This window comes from Gloeophyllum trabeum, assembly GCF_000344685.1.
Source record: "Gloeophyllum trabeum ATCC 11539 unplaced genomic scaffold GLOTRscaffold_00003, whole genome shotgun sequence".
NCBI classification, from domain to species: Eukaryota; Fungi; Basidiomycota; class Agaricomycetes; order Gloeophyllales; family Gloeophyllaceae; genus Gloeophyllum; species Gloeophyllum trabeum.
In genome coordinates this window covers 1121990-1134646 of record NW_006920412.1, presented here as the reverse complement: position 1 = coordinate 1134646, position 12657 = coordinate 1121990, and the positions used below count along the sequence as shown (strand labels likewise).

Genomic DNA, 12657 nt, shown 5'->3' with positions numbered 1-12657 from the left:
AGCGACGAGAATGTCCCTCCCAGCCCTTCCACCCCATCTGACCCCATACCCATGTCATTCGCATCGGACGCTGTTCCGTCAGACTGTGCAGTGGCCACCACTGTGCTCGGCTCTTCCGCGTCGTTCAACATCCCATCTGGTATCAACACCCCACTTCTCTCGAACGCGAAGATGCTGTCTCTGCCGCCGACGGACCTATTCTACCCGAACACCATTAATAACATGAACAATTCTGACGCCTTGGTCTCGGTGATCCCATCTCCTCTTCCAAGCGCCGACTTGTCGTCGATACCTGCATCCTCCGATGCATTTGATTTTGCAACAGCCGCTGTTGGGACATCTGACATGGCATCGTTTGCCTTCGAGTTCAACGGTATGTCACCCAATTCATCAATGAACTTCAACTTTGATCCCGCCGCTTTCATTTGTTTCTCGCCCGGCCCCTTCATCGATGTTGATGAGGGAGGGCTTCCGACTGCTGCCACGGGTCAGGAAGGAGATGTAGACCCGTGCACAGGGGTGCATTTATCGTTTGCTTAAGGACATCTACGCGGTTACTTTGAATGTGGAATGTCTGCTCATCAAGTATTCTTGTTCTTTCTTCAAATAATGACATACGTAATGGTCTTCTAACACCGTCTATACTTCTGCTACTATATACAGAGGAGGGTTACTTTTTTGTAATTGTACGTAGTTTACTATAATATCGGATGCTTTATCAACCACCGGCTGCATAATACTTACGACGGCCACAAGTCCTGCTAAGTCTGAAATGCGGATGACAATCCAGCCGGAATTCGCTGGAGTTCGTGGCGCTGGAGTCGAGAGCTCCCGCCGGAGCTAGCTGGAGTCAGTCGTGCTGGAGGTGAGAGCTCCCGCCGGAGCTGGCTGGAGTCAGTTGTGCTGGAGTCTCCGGCTCCGGCTGGAGTCCGCTGGAATGAGATGTACTGCATTCACCAGAGTCCGCATGGAGGTGCTGGAGTCCCGACATTGAGACCAACGCTTCCGGTGGAGTCGACCTGAAAGGCTTTTGAGTCTCATAATACTGGACGGTACGATCAACCGTCCACTCTTATTATACTGCTATTGTGGGAAGGCCAGGTGGCAGCCGCAGCGATCAGTGATTCAGTCGCGTCGCCGATCCGGTCACTCGCATTGCAAGTGTGTTTCCGTGCATATTCCAGCTAGCTCTCGTGTAACACTTTCTAGCAAGGCTGAGGGCGACAGCGGCTGTCTGGGAGTCATCTCCTGTTCAAAGCAATCTGATCTGCTACATTCACGCCACGTTTTGGAGCCTGTGCCAAGTTCTATCGTCTGAGGCCGGACATCCTTCTAGTTGGCGCAGCTTTGGACAACCAACCCTAGATTTATTGACGGCCGGAGACTACCAAAGATGTTCGCTGCTGCAACTTCATTCTTCGCACGATCCAATATCTCCCAGTCGTATAATATAGGAGCGGCATCCACCTCGAGCAGGTCTACCACCCCCGCGCCGTCTACCCCAGGAGCGTCCTCGTCTCCCCTTCCGGTTGCTGCCGCGCATTCATCCACATTCAATGTCGGATTATGGCGAGTCCAGTCTGCAACGCACAAAGTCACGAACAAGCGCGTTTCGGTATGGAGCTTCGACAAGAGGAGCCCAGAAATGGAGCGCTTGACGGCGATTGCACGAGAGCATACTCTATCTGTCTTGAAGAGCGAGGTTCGTCGTATAGCTAGTCAACGTACGATTGAGCAGTATTTCATGGTCCTATAGGCATCGGCGCTTAGCCGTCTCCGTCATCCTTGTATATTAGGTATATTGAATTTCATAGGTTTGGGAACTTCCATTTGACCAGTCTAATAACTAGAGATGGTTGAACCGCTAGAGGAGACGCGAAACGAGCTCATCTTTGCCACTGAGCCGTTGATATCGTCCCTACAGCTCTCGATACCAGGCTCCTCTCGATCAACGCTCGTGGAACTCGACGAAGTGGAGGTTTGCAAATGGAAGATCATGCGTGCTATACAACTCTCACACCATAATTAGATCCAGAAAGGTATCCTCCAACTCTGCAAAGGACTGGCGTTCCTGCACACTTCGGCACGCCTGATACACAGCAACCTCAACCCAGAGAGTGTTCTCATAAATAGTTCAGTAGGTAGTGTTCTCCCTCGGATGTGACCTTGATTCGAGGACAGACATTGTCGACAGGGTGACTGGAAGATATCTGGCCTGGGATTAACAATCCCTCTCCAAAAACCGGACGGAACGGAGACGCGCTGGGAATTCCCGACCTTCGATGGGCGTGCGCCCTCCTATGTACAGCGATCCTTCGATTACATGGGTAAGCACCTTTTAGTTGACCAGACTGCGAGAGGAACACTTACAGCATGTAGCTCCTGAGTACGCTCTAGATGAGATGCTCGTTACGGAATCAGATATGTACTCGTTAGGCTGCCTTATCTATGCCGTACATTGTAAAGGGAGTCCGCCGTTCCTCAATCATGGCAGCCTGAGTGGCCTACGTGATAATGCAGGAAAGCCATTGAGTGGTATAGATCGCCTAGACCGGGACCTGCAAGGTGCATTTTGTGTACCGTTTCCTAACATCTACCGGACGGTTGTGCTCTGACACCCGTTCGTTCTCAGCACTCCTCCAGCTCCTCATCACCCGCTATCCACATAATCGTCCCACCCCGACCGATCTCCCTACTCATTTGTTTTTCTCGTCTCTGCCCATCTCGACCCTCAACTTCTTGGATCGTACGAATTTCACTGCGAAATCGAAGGAAGAGAAAATCTCGTTCATGAAGGGTCTCACGAGTGTCCTCGACCGGTTTTCCGAGGGTCTACGGGTCCGGAAGATATTACCTACTCTACTGGAAGAGGTACGCGTTCTTCCTCCGTCCCCGGCCTGGCAGGATCTAATGTCTAGGAGAATAGATGAAAGACACACAACTCCTACCATATATTCTGCCAAATGTATTCGCGATATCGGCATCACTGTCCCCCGTGCAGTTTGCTTCGACAGTCTTACCTAGCTTGAAGCCCTTGTTCGCAATCAAAGAGCCACCGCAGAATATGCTGACGCTTTTGGATAACCTAAAAATGTTGCAGAGCAAAACGGAGAAGAATGTGTTTCGTGAACGTAAGGAGTTTGTCCTTATGCTGTGATGTCCAACTGACGTGCAAATCAGACGTCCTGCCGCTTGTGTACAACGCTCTTGAGTCCGATCATGCCATCGTGCGTGTAGCATCTTGTCTTCCGGCTGGATTGTGTTGTTGACGATGTCAAGGTCCAAGAACGTGCACTTACGACAGTCCCTGATCTCTGCGAGACTATTGATTATGCTGAAGTCCAGGGTGTACTATTCCCCCGGGTTGCTGTAAGTTACTGTTGATCTGCTATGTGACGTGGAAGCTAAGCTGCGGCATACAGTTGGTGTTCTCGAAGACACGGATATTGTCCGTGAAAGTGGCTACCCTGAACACGTTCCTAAGTATGGTTAAAACGCTCGATCAAGTTAGTGTTCCTCCCAACGTTTCTCACAGGGTCGCTTATGCATCTCAGGCCAGCCTCACGCAGAAGTTGGTTCCTTTACTGTCGAAGATTCGTACAAAGGAGCCTGCGGTCATGGTGCGTGCAGTTAACTTCGTTCGTGTGTTGTGAAGCCAAACTGAAGACTACTAGATGGCCACGTTAGCCGTCCAAGAAGCTATGGGGCTGAAAGTGGATCACGAGGCGATTGCATCTCTGATTCTCCCGCATCTCTTCACTATGTCTATGGGGCCTCGTAGGTTCTCCTTATGCGGGGACGGGGATTTCTGACTAACTAGCCGTGGCTTACAGTATTGAATATTTCACAGTTCCAGCGTTTCATGTCGGTAATACGCAAGTTGACCGACCGAGTGGAGAAGGAGCATAATCAGCTCCTCCGCGATACACAACGCATCGAAGATCGCTCCGCGACTGCTGTCAATGGCAATTCCTCGGCGACCGCCGGGGCGACTATTGACTTCGAGAGTCTGGTCGGAAAGGCCAATGGAGCATCTGTTAGAGCCGACACCGTCCTCGATACTTCGTCAGCAGCATGGGAAGACGATGTGTGGGGCAGTTTACTTACCAGTCCTGCCGAGGTAATGCGTTCAATCCTGACCGTATACGAGGCCGCTCACACTAAGTTTACAGACGCCGAAATTACCAGCGCCGATTCCCCAACCACAGCCGTCGTCAATCCCTATACAAGCACAGTCAGTGCCCTCCTCACCGAAGTTTCAGACATCTCTTGCGACTTCCTCAAGGCCTACGGCAAGTCGAACTTCTTCACGTGGTCTGGGTGCCACACCGATACCATCTACCTCATTCAACACGAGTGCTTTGGGCGCGCCTCCTAGGGCCAGATCATCGCTATCCACATCGAGCCAGATAATGCAACCGATGCAGGCCAACTATACCGGTGGATCATACCAGGCGACGCAAAGCCAAGCATCCAAACCTAACTACAATATTTCCCTGGACGACTTCGATGCTAATTCCACTACGAACCCACAGATTTTCTCGACGCCTCTGCAACAGCCCAATTACACGGGCGGCATGGGCGTGACATCACCACCGCCGATATCTATGGCCTCCCCTCCCCTCTTTGCCTCACCGCCTAGCATGGGAGGCTTGCTAACTCCGTCGAAACCAGCCCAGCAAGGTTGGTCCAATTCTCAACAGTTAAAGAACAATGACTGGGGGGACTTCGATCCGTTGTCGTAATGTTGGACCTATCCACCACGGGATCTCCTGCTCGACTCATGTGCTGTATACCAGTGTATACCATCACGGAATATGCTCGTGACTTAGCCCTATAAGTAGAGTAGTGACGGAATCAGTCTGCCTCGACCTCTACTCCTTCGACAGGTCGGACAAATGACGCCTGTACGATTGTTTGATGAGCTTCGTCAGGGCTCTCGTACTGGTCTTGGAATGCGTTTGGATCTATGGGCATTTCTAAGATGGTCTTGAGAATTAAGAGGGCTCCCAGCTTGGAGGACACGACGTTGCCCTCTTTGCATGACGGACTGTTGACACCTGGAAGTCTCCTGTCAACACTGAGACAAGGACTGAAGGAGTTCTGTACGCACAGGCAGCACAACCCTCTTCACATGGGCATGACTCCACGCGTTCTACCGCACTTCGTAGCACATCTGAAACTGAGTGCATGCTATGTTAATATGCAAGACGGGCGAACAAAATTGCTTCCAACCAACCATGATCGAATGCTTTCGCAGCGACGGCGCCCCCCTTACCATGAATATCGTAAAATATGAGTCTGAAGAGTAACAACTGAATCGAGTGATGACTCCACATGTCGCGATGCTGCATACCGTGCGGGACGTTTCCTCTGCGATTCAGAGGCTTTGTATCCCTTCTCTGGTACTTTGCATTCCGTTCTGAGATCCGCGCCCAAAGCGAACTGGTTTAGATACGCATGTTGCGCAGAATGGATGGCTGCAGCTGCGTTGATGCTTCGGTCTTGCATCAGCTCCAGAGCACTTTTCGGCACGTCGATCCATGCACCGGTCGTCTCCCGCTGCCATGGTGGCGTGTCCAAATCTACCGCATCCAAAATGGTCTTGTTCCTGATGCAAGCTGCTCAGAATGTGCCAGACACGCGGGGCAGTGAAACTGTATTCTTACCGGATCTTGAAGAAACCTGCACGTCACGAAATCAGTGAAACTACCACGGCGGGTTAGAGTGCATCCTCACCATACACTAGCGTGAACAGCTCCACTCCTAAAGCAAATTTAGTATGCACATGAAACATGTATCAGGCATACTCACGACCAAAGAATGCGCGGTGGCTGGAACCTCGGATTTCTCTGATACGATAAGTTTGCACTGCATCCACGTTCCTGCACTAACCATTAGTGCTGGCAGAAGTAACTATCAGCCATACTCACGTGAAATCTCTGCGGATAGGGTTTTAGAGGCTGGAGACCGACACGCTGTAAGACGCTTACCTGGGCTCCGTGATCCAGTTGACATCGGCGCGAACGACCTTGGCCACCTTGGAGTCATGGCTGATTTCTTGCACCTAGTTCGCATCCATTCAAGCATATGTCAGCACGAAAGCGTGGCCGTACTTACCATGAACGTCAATCCCTGGTGAATAAACTAATAATGGATAAGTTGGCATAGCGAAGTCGGGACAAACTTAAATACTAACAATGCCGCCTTCATACAGCTCGAAGAGCGCTCTTGATACTTCCACTTCTTCCACGATACGACCCACGCTGCCGGAGCTACTGAAGTGACTAATGTCCACAACCGTGTACTTCTCTTCCTCAACTCCGCGGAGGCTAACGTGCTTCGCGGGAAAGGGAAGATACTTCGGGTGGACGTGGTACCTTGTGAACGCTACATCACATTTTGCTGCTTGACGGATTAGCGTTAACGAGCTCACCAGCCATCCTTGTCTTCGGAGAGTTTCGTTTCGCATAGTTCCTTCGTCAAAGGACCAAACCACTTCTCGTCCTCCAACCTTAGGGGCATTTCATGGGCAGCGCACTGTAGATGCGCTTCAACGATCGGTTTGCTTTCCAGGTCTAGCACGAGGTCCTTCACTCCCTTCTCGAATAACTCGTCCGGGTGAAGCACATAATGCTGATCAATCGGCAGTGAGTCCGCGACCAGAACGGTCAGGGCATCTCGAGCGCGCCGTCCCGCTCTCCCTGCTTGTTGCCTCTGAGGATAGAGTTGATCACCAGCCTCCCACTGAAGAACGAGCCGCAGCCACTTACGAAACTCGCTATGCTGATCGGGAAACCCAGCATTATCACGGCATCCAGCACCCCGATGTCCACACCAAGTTCGAGGGCATTGGTAGCCACAATCCCAAGAAGGTGGCCTGAGAATGCATCTCTTTCAATCTTACGTCGATCCTACATCATATGGGAACTGTCAGACCATCGTACGGGCACCGGACCACCGTGGTATACCTCCTGCGAGTACCCTGACGTCCGTCATGATGAGTCGAGAATATAGATGTAAGGGGGGAACACAAACCTCCTCTGTAAGACATGACCTTATTCAGTATGTCCAGCCGACCTTCACTACTCAGATCTGCGCGCAGCGTTTTCATTGCCTACCCAGCGATGAGCATCGCCAAGTATCCAACTCTCTTTTTCCAACTCACCAACTCGCATGTCTTCCGGATCTTCCCAAGCCACGCAGAGTTAGCGACCATGATGACAGGAGACATGTGTATAGTATGATACCTTGCAGAACAAGATGACCCTCACGCCGCGTTTCATCAAGAACCTCATCAAGCCCGTCGCCTCCGAAAGCGAGCTATGCCGCCCGAGACTCGGATCCATAGGGTCTACGGGTGGTGGGTTCCAAATCAAAAAGTCCTTCCGCCCAGACGGCGCCCCGTCCTCCGTCACCTCCTCCACATCCTCCAACCCAAACACCCTACGCATATGCTCTCCCGGACTCGCAATCGTCGCACTGCACGAAACAAACCTCACCCTCCGATTCCCCACAGCCGCGCACACCCTCCGAAACCTCCTCACCACCATCGCGACGTGGCTCCCGAACAGCTGATGATAATAGTGCAGCTCGTCGACCGCGACGAGCTTCAGGTTTTTGAGGAAGCGCCGCCAGAGGTCCTCGTGCGGGAGGAGCGACGCGTGCAGCATGTCGAAGTTGGTGAAGATGACGGAGGCGGTGTCGCGGATTTCGCGCCGGGAGTCTTGCGGGGTGTCCCCGTCGTACGTGGCGATTCTGATGTGGGACAGGGAGGGGTGCGCACTGAGCAGACGCTGGAGTGCGGCTTTTTGGTCTTGCGCGAGCGCTTTGGTGGGGTAGATAAGCAGTGCGGTTGAGGCGGGGTCATCTTCTAAGAAGCGAAGTATCGGTACCTTCCAACAGGGCTCAGCGTTATTGTATGCCACCGAGTATATGCGGATTTACCTGGTATATGACACTCTTCCCGGACGCGGTGCTGGTGGATACGATGACGTCCTTGCCTTGAGATAGAGCACCGATAGCAGCAACTTGGTGAGTATACAGCTCAGTAATATTCCTCGCCGAGTGCAACGCTTGCCGTATACTCTCCGACAACGGCGGGTCCAGGACCCCTACCCCATTCATTGAGTCCCAGCCAAACTTCACAACATACGACACACATACCGATCTGCCCCTCACGCGCCTCGAACGTCCGCCTGTCTACAATCTGGTCTTTATACCACCCCTCATTGAGGATCTCGTCGATAATCTCGTTGATCGACGGCCGGTCTTTCCAGTCCGGGACGACCTGCTTGCCCTTGCCCTTCGTATCGCCGAACGCTTCGGGGGCCTTCTTCCCTGAGGAGGGATTGACGGGGATGTGGTCGTGCGCGGCGGCTTGGAGCAGGAGGACGGGGTCTTCGTCCTCGGGTGTAGCCAACAATAATCTGTTTCATGTATGTATGAGGGAACCAGCTCAGTAACACGAAGAACATGTGGACAACGCACTCATCGACAGACTGAGCGAACCGCTCGTTCCGCTTCTCGATGAGCTTCTTCACTGCCGCAGGTGTGAGTGCGGGCGGCGGCGCGAGCATGAACCCCGTGTTCTTGCTCTTCTTGCCGCGTGTGTTGTCGAGGAAGTCGAGCACGAGCACGTGCTCCTCCTCCTCCTTCCCGCCGGCTCGCGGCTGCATGAAGGAGCTGAAGTCCGGGGAGCGCTCGCGCGACCCGGACGTGGGGGCGGAGGGCTGCGAGTCGCCGTGGATGCGCAGCTCGTCCCGCGGGATGTAGCCGAATTTGATGACATCTGGGAGGAGTGCTCTAGAGCGTATTAGGCTGGACGTGGAAGGGGTAGGATGGGACTTACTTCAGCTCGGCTACTTTCGAGAGGTCCAGCGGCCTGAACAGCGCGTTAGCGGGGTTAGCGAACGAGTAGAGCGTGCATGCCCACTTACTGCTTGAGTAATCCTTCGACTGAGGCGCGAACTACGGGAAATGTAGTCGCGAGGTGCTTTCGAGAGGAGCAGAAAGCCAATACAGTGTTTAATGCCTACCAGAAGTCCACCCATTTGCTTAAAACAGCCGCAAGTCTTTGCGAGCAAACCTTACCTTATATACTTTCTCCAACTTACCATTCGAGTAGGAGTAAGTGTATGCGCGTTTATGATGAGGCCGCGCTCTAACTCACGTTCTTGAAGTACTCTGGCCAAGCTACCTCCGGCTTCGCACTGGCTTTACTTTTCCCTTTCGCTGTAGTTCTCGGTTTCTTAGACGCGGGCTTGCTACTTGCTTCTCCCGGTTCTCCCTCCCCAGATTTGGCACGCTTCCGAGTGGTACCCTTGGGTGGCATCTTGGAATTCGCAACAAAAACGCGCAACGAACACCTCGACAGCCGTCGCAATTGAACAGGTTCTCCGCGCCTAGATTCAGAACACGCTCTCCGTCTCTATTGTAAGGCCTGGACGATAATCTCAGCGTACGCATACAACGAGGTGTAAGCAAAATGCGAGAAAGTCTTCCCGAGAGATGATTCAAGTGAGACGCTACAACGCGATCGACGATGCTAAGGTTAGGGCTGCCATACCGGGTAATGCATCGTAATTGCTTACGCCGAGCTGCTTATTCCCCTTTATAACAGCTTACTGGATCACTCAACCAGCTCTGCATAAATGGCCCAATTCGACATCATTTTGTACAACATCCCTTGCCCAGCGTGGCTTCAACTTGGTTTACCGCACGCACGCTAGTGCCCATCCTTGTCGCTCTATCGTTCGCCATTCTCTTCCGTAGACTGCCCCCGTCAAGCCTGCGCACGATGTCAACGACCGCCCTCCCGCAGACGCGCGCCGAATGGCAAGCAGCGCTCGCCTCGCTGCCCTCCTCGCCTGCCCGCATTCCCGCCTTTTTCTTCGCCCACGGCTCCCCCATGCTCGCCACGTCCTCCACCCGCTCGCGCTTCGGCACGGACTCCATCATGGCCCACATGGGGCCCAGCGGCCCCCTCGCCCAGTTTCTCTCTGACTTCGGGCCTACTCTGCTCGACAAGTACCGCCCGCGCGGAATCCTCGTCTTCTCCGCGCACTGGGAGACCGCCGGTGAGCGCCTCGTCACCGACTACGGCGACAGCAACCCGCTCCTTATGGACTACTACGGCTTCGACCGCGAGCTCTACGAGCTGCAGTTCCGCTCGCGCGGCGACAAAGTGCTCGCCCAGCGCATTGTGCAGTGCTTCAAGGACGTGGGGCAGCTCGCGCGCACTACCGGCAAGCTCGAGCCGCGCGGGGAGGATGGGCGGGGCTTCCAGGGACCAGGGCTCGACCACGGCGTGTTCGTCCCATTCAGGATCATGTTTGGCGAGGTGTTTATGGACGTGCCAATCGTCCAGGTGTCGATTGACGCCAGCCTGAGCCCGGAGAAGAACTGGGCGGTCGGGGCTGCTGTCAGCAAGCTCAGGTACGCAACCGTCTCATTCTGCACAGTCTGTATAACGAATACTCTGCAGAGAGGAGGGGATCCTGGTCCTGTCCGGCGGCCTCACCATCCACAACCTCCGCGACTTCTCCTCCTTCTCCCCCGCAAACGCCACAAAGCCCTACAAAGACTTCCACCAAGCCGTCCTTGACGCCCTCACCTCACCCTCCGTATGTAATCCCCTCTCGTCTCTGGTAATCTAACTAACCCGTCGTTCAGACCGACGCCCTACTCTCACTCCCCCGTCATCCCTCCTTCCGCCTCGCCCACCCGCGCGCAGAGCACTTCGTCCCGATCTACGTTGCCGCCGGCGCGGGGCTCGGCGACAAGGACAAGCCCATGGAGGGAAGGGTGAAGGTGCTTTCGGCCGTGTATGGGGCAGTCACAGCTGCCTTCGATGTTTAGCTTCTAAAGGTCACAGGACCTTCGCGTTTAGCTGGGACTGGATGGGAAACCGATTGCACCCCCATGGGGTGATTTTTCTTGTATGATCACGTGCTCCCCGAGTGGGCAGACGGCCCTGAAGTTATGCAATACGATCGGCAGAGATGTGTTGACTTGTATTCATCTTTACATTCATTAGTACATCATATGTAGTGCAGCAATATAGGATATAAATCAAAATATTCACCCGCCCTCCCTAGATCATACATCTCCGACCTGCTGCGTACTCTTCAACCCCAGCCGATGCCACTTCTCCCTCTTCTTCTCCTCCTCAGCGTCCACCGCGAACCGTGTCCCAGGGTCCGCCGTGACGGTCTCTACCGTTACCGACACGCCCGACGCTGCCTGCTCCCCCGCCTTGTGCGAGTTGCGCATATGGTTAAGGCGGATAACGTTGGCCGGGTTCGTCACCGGCGGCGGGGCGGAGGCCGACCATGCGCGGCCCTGCGCCACTCTCAGGATGATGAGCAGTGGTGAGATGGACTGATAGAAAAGAGAACCGGGTCAGCTGTGCAACTCCTCCAACCATATTACTACCACCCACCTCGAACTGGCCCAGCCACGTAATAAACACGTACTGTGCCCCGCTATCCCTCGCATAGCACGCAATAAACACGAGCCCCGTCACTGAGTACAGCGCCGCACTCTCGACGAGCATCGCGCCCACACTAGTATACACGTCCGCCGCGTCCGGTGTGAGCGAGCGCCGCACCTCCCGGCGTAGCACGTACAGCCGCGCGATGATCAGCAGCGTCACGACGAGGTTGAACGCGATGCTGAGCGCCCAGTACGGGATCCCCAGGTCGATCGAGGTGCTCCCGTAGAGGTCGCGGCTGGTGGCGACTTCGATGATGAAGAGGATGGAGGTGACTACCGATGTGACGGTGAGGGGGGAAGGCGGGAGAGGGGGGAGAGGACGTACCTATTGAACCGATGAAGAGTAGGGCGGGGAGGACGATTATTACCCGCTTGTTGGAATAAAATAAAAGGCATCTGTATAACTGACAATCACATTTAATCCGTCACTGCTCGCCGCTGGGAAGTCGGCAACTCACTAGCAGCCCATCTTGTAACCAAGTGCACGCCGCAAACGCAAGCACGCTGACCCACTCGGGCGGTGACCGGAAATAAACATTATAATACTCAATCGGTCCCGCAATAGCCGGATCGTTTCCGTGCTCCAGGTACGAAACTGACTCTCCTACCACGTCCCGCCACATGCCGATGGAGCTCAACGTGAACTGGAGGCAGGTGTACGTCAGGTAAAAGGAGGCTCGGCGCATCGTATGCCGCTGTTTCATGAGGAGGCACGCGGTCATGACGAACAGCGTGAAATGGATGCCTGTGCAGATATCATAGTGAGCTGACTACGGTAGTGGAGTCTACGCTCGTGACCTACCGTACGCCATTAAGCCAGTCATGACCCCGAAGAACTGTGCGAATCTGAGAGATAGAGGTTCTTCAGAGGACGTCATGTTTTCACCTCGGTATGGCGGGGGAAACAACGGATGGAATATCTACAGTCTCAGCGGCAGAGCCGCTGTGCCCTCGACGAGTAACCTGAAAACCTCAGGACATAGACATGGGATGGAGAGGGGGGAGTTTTATCATAGGGAACTCGCAGAGCCCCGCTCAATCAAGCTATGATATAACACCCTTCAAGTTAAATCAAGCTCGTCAGAACGCAGCGTCATTGCCGGCGAAAGGTGCCAGAGTGTGTGAAGACGTACCGCCATCATCTTCCGGGGTCGGACAGTT

General features: G+C 54.0%; 5 protein-coding genes across 5 annotated transcripts; 3 read left to right on the top strand and 2 right to left on the bottom strand.

The window, feature by feature from the left end:
* Positions 1 to 51: 51 nt before the first annotated feature.
* Positions 52 to 540, top strand: GLOTRDRAFT_126540 (uncharacterized protein; the record flags this gene model as incomplete). Its single annotated transcript, XM_007865146.1, has 1 exon — positions 52 to 540. The coding sequence occupies one exon, from the start codon at positions 52 to 54 to the stop codon at positions 538 to 540; it is 489 nt and encodes a 162-aa protein (XP_007863337.1).
* A 750-nt stretch (positions 541 to 1290) lies between these two features.
* GLOTRDRAFT_136843 (kinase-like protein) lies at positions 1291 to 4872 on the top strand. Its single transcript, XM_007865145.1, has 15 exons — positions 1291 to 1702; positions 1757 to 1796; positions 1851 to 1978; positions 2030 to 2137; positions 2195 to 2327; positions 2380 to 2565; positions 2633 to 2871; positions 2927 to 3131; positions 3181 to 3227; positions 3280 to 3369; positions 3423 to 3506; positions 3555 to 3620; positions 3675 to 3777; positions 3834 to 4120; positions 4173 to 4872. The coding sequence occupies exons 1-15, from the start codon at positions 1394 to 1396 to the stop codon at positions 4743 to 4745; spliced, it is 2598 nt and encodes an 865-aa protein (XP_007863336.1). The 5' UTR covers positions 1291 to 1393; the 3' UTR covers positions 4746 to 4872.
* On the bottom strand, positions 4858 to 8678 carry GLOTRDRAFT_72065 (P-loop containing nucleoside triphosphate hydrolase protein; the record flags this gene model as incomplete). The annotated part of the gene is made up of 18 exons (XM_007865144.1): positions 4858 to 5060; positions 5114 to 5182; positions 5240 to 5301; positions 5357 to 5624; positions 5815 to 5885; positions 5934 to 5942; positions 5994 to 6067; positions 6121 to 6147; positions 6200 to 6380; positions 6437 to 6717; positions 6774 to 6914; positions 6972 to 6985; positions 7039 to 7117; positions 7169 to 7189; positions 7251 to 7895; positions 7948 to 8114; positions 8167 to 8429; positions 8491 to 8678. The coding sequence occupies 18 exons, from the start codon at positions 8676 to 8678 to the stop codon at positions 4858 to 4860; spliced, it is 2763 nt and encodes a 920-aa protein (XP_007863335.1).
* A 947-nt stretch (positions 8679 to 9625) lies between these two features.
* Positions 9626 to 11092, top strand: GLOTRDRAFT_72064 (Extradiol aromatic ring-opening dioxygenase). The gene is made up of 3 exons (XM_007865143.1): positions 9626 to 10437; positions 10487 to 10625; positions 10675 to 11092. The coding sequence occupies exons 1-3, from the start codon at positions 9800 to 9802 to the stop codon at positions 10858 to 10860; spliced, it is 963 nt and encodes a 320-aa protein (XP_007863334.1). The 5' UTR covers positions 9626 to 9799; the 3' UTR covers positions 10861 to 11092.
* Positions 11093 to 11100: 8 nt separating this feature from the next.
* Positions 11101 to 12374, bottom strand: GLOTRDRAFT_126536 (uncharacterized protein; the record flags this gene model as incomplete). Its single annotated transcript, XM_007865142.1, has 5 exons — positions 11101 to 11382; positions 11444 to 11769; positions 11822 to 11900; positions 11955 to 12241; positions 12299 to 12374. 5 exons carry the CDS (start codon positions 12372 to 12374, stop codon positions 11101 to 11103), a joined length of 1050 nt encoding a protein of 349 aa, XP_007863333.1.
* Between the last annotated feature and the right edge of the window lie 283 nt (positions 12375 to 12657).

What these genes read in the sequence shown, in the direction of transcription:
- GLOTRDRAFT_136843 (XM_007865145.1), top strand. Translation starts at nt 1,394, where the DNA reads ATGTTCGCTGCTGCAACTTCATTCTTCGCACGATCCAATATCTCCCAG. An exon ending in GCGATCCTTCGATTACATGG is followed by an intron (nt 2,328 to 2,379) that starts GTAAGCACCTTT and finishes TACAGCATGTAG; the next exon opens with CTCCTGAGTACGCTCTAGAT. An exon ending in TACTTACCAGTCCTGCCGAG is followed by an intron (nt 4,121 to 4,172) that starts GTAATGCGTTCA and finishes CTAAGTTTACAG; the next exon opens with ACGCCGAAATTACCAGCGCC.
- GLOTRDRAFT_72064 (XM_007865143.1), top strand. Translation starts at nt 9,800, where the DNA reads ATGTCAACGACCGCCCTCCCGCAGACGCGCGCCGAATGGCAAGCAGCG. An exon ending in GCTGCTGTCAGCAAGCTCAG is followed by an intron (nt 10,438 to 10,486) that starts GTACGCAACCGT and finishes AATACTCTGCAG; the next exon opens with AGAGGAGGGGATCCTGGTCC. An exon ending in ACGCCCTCACCTCACCCTCC is followed by an intron (nt 10,626 to 10,674) that starts GTATGTAATCCC and finishes CCCGTCGTTCAG; the next exon opens with ACCGACGCCCTACTCTCACT.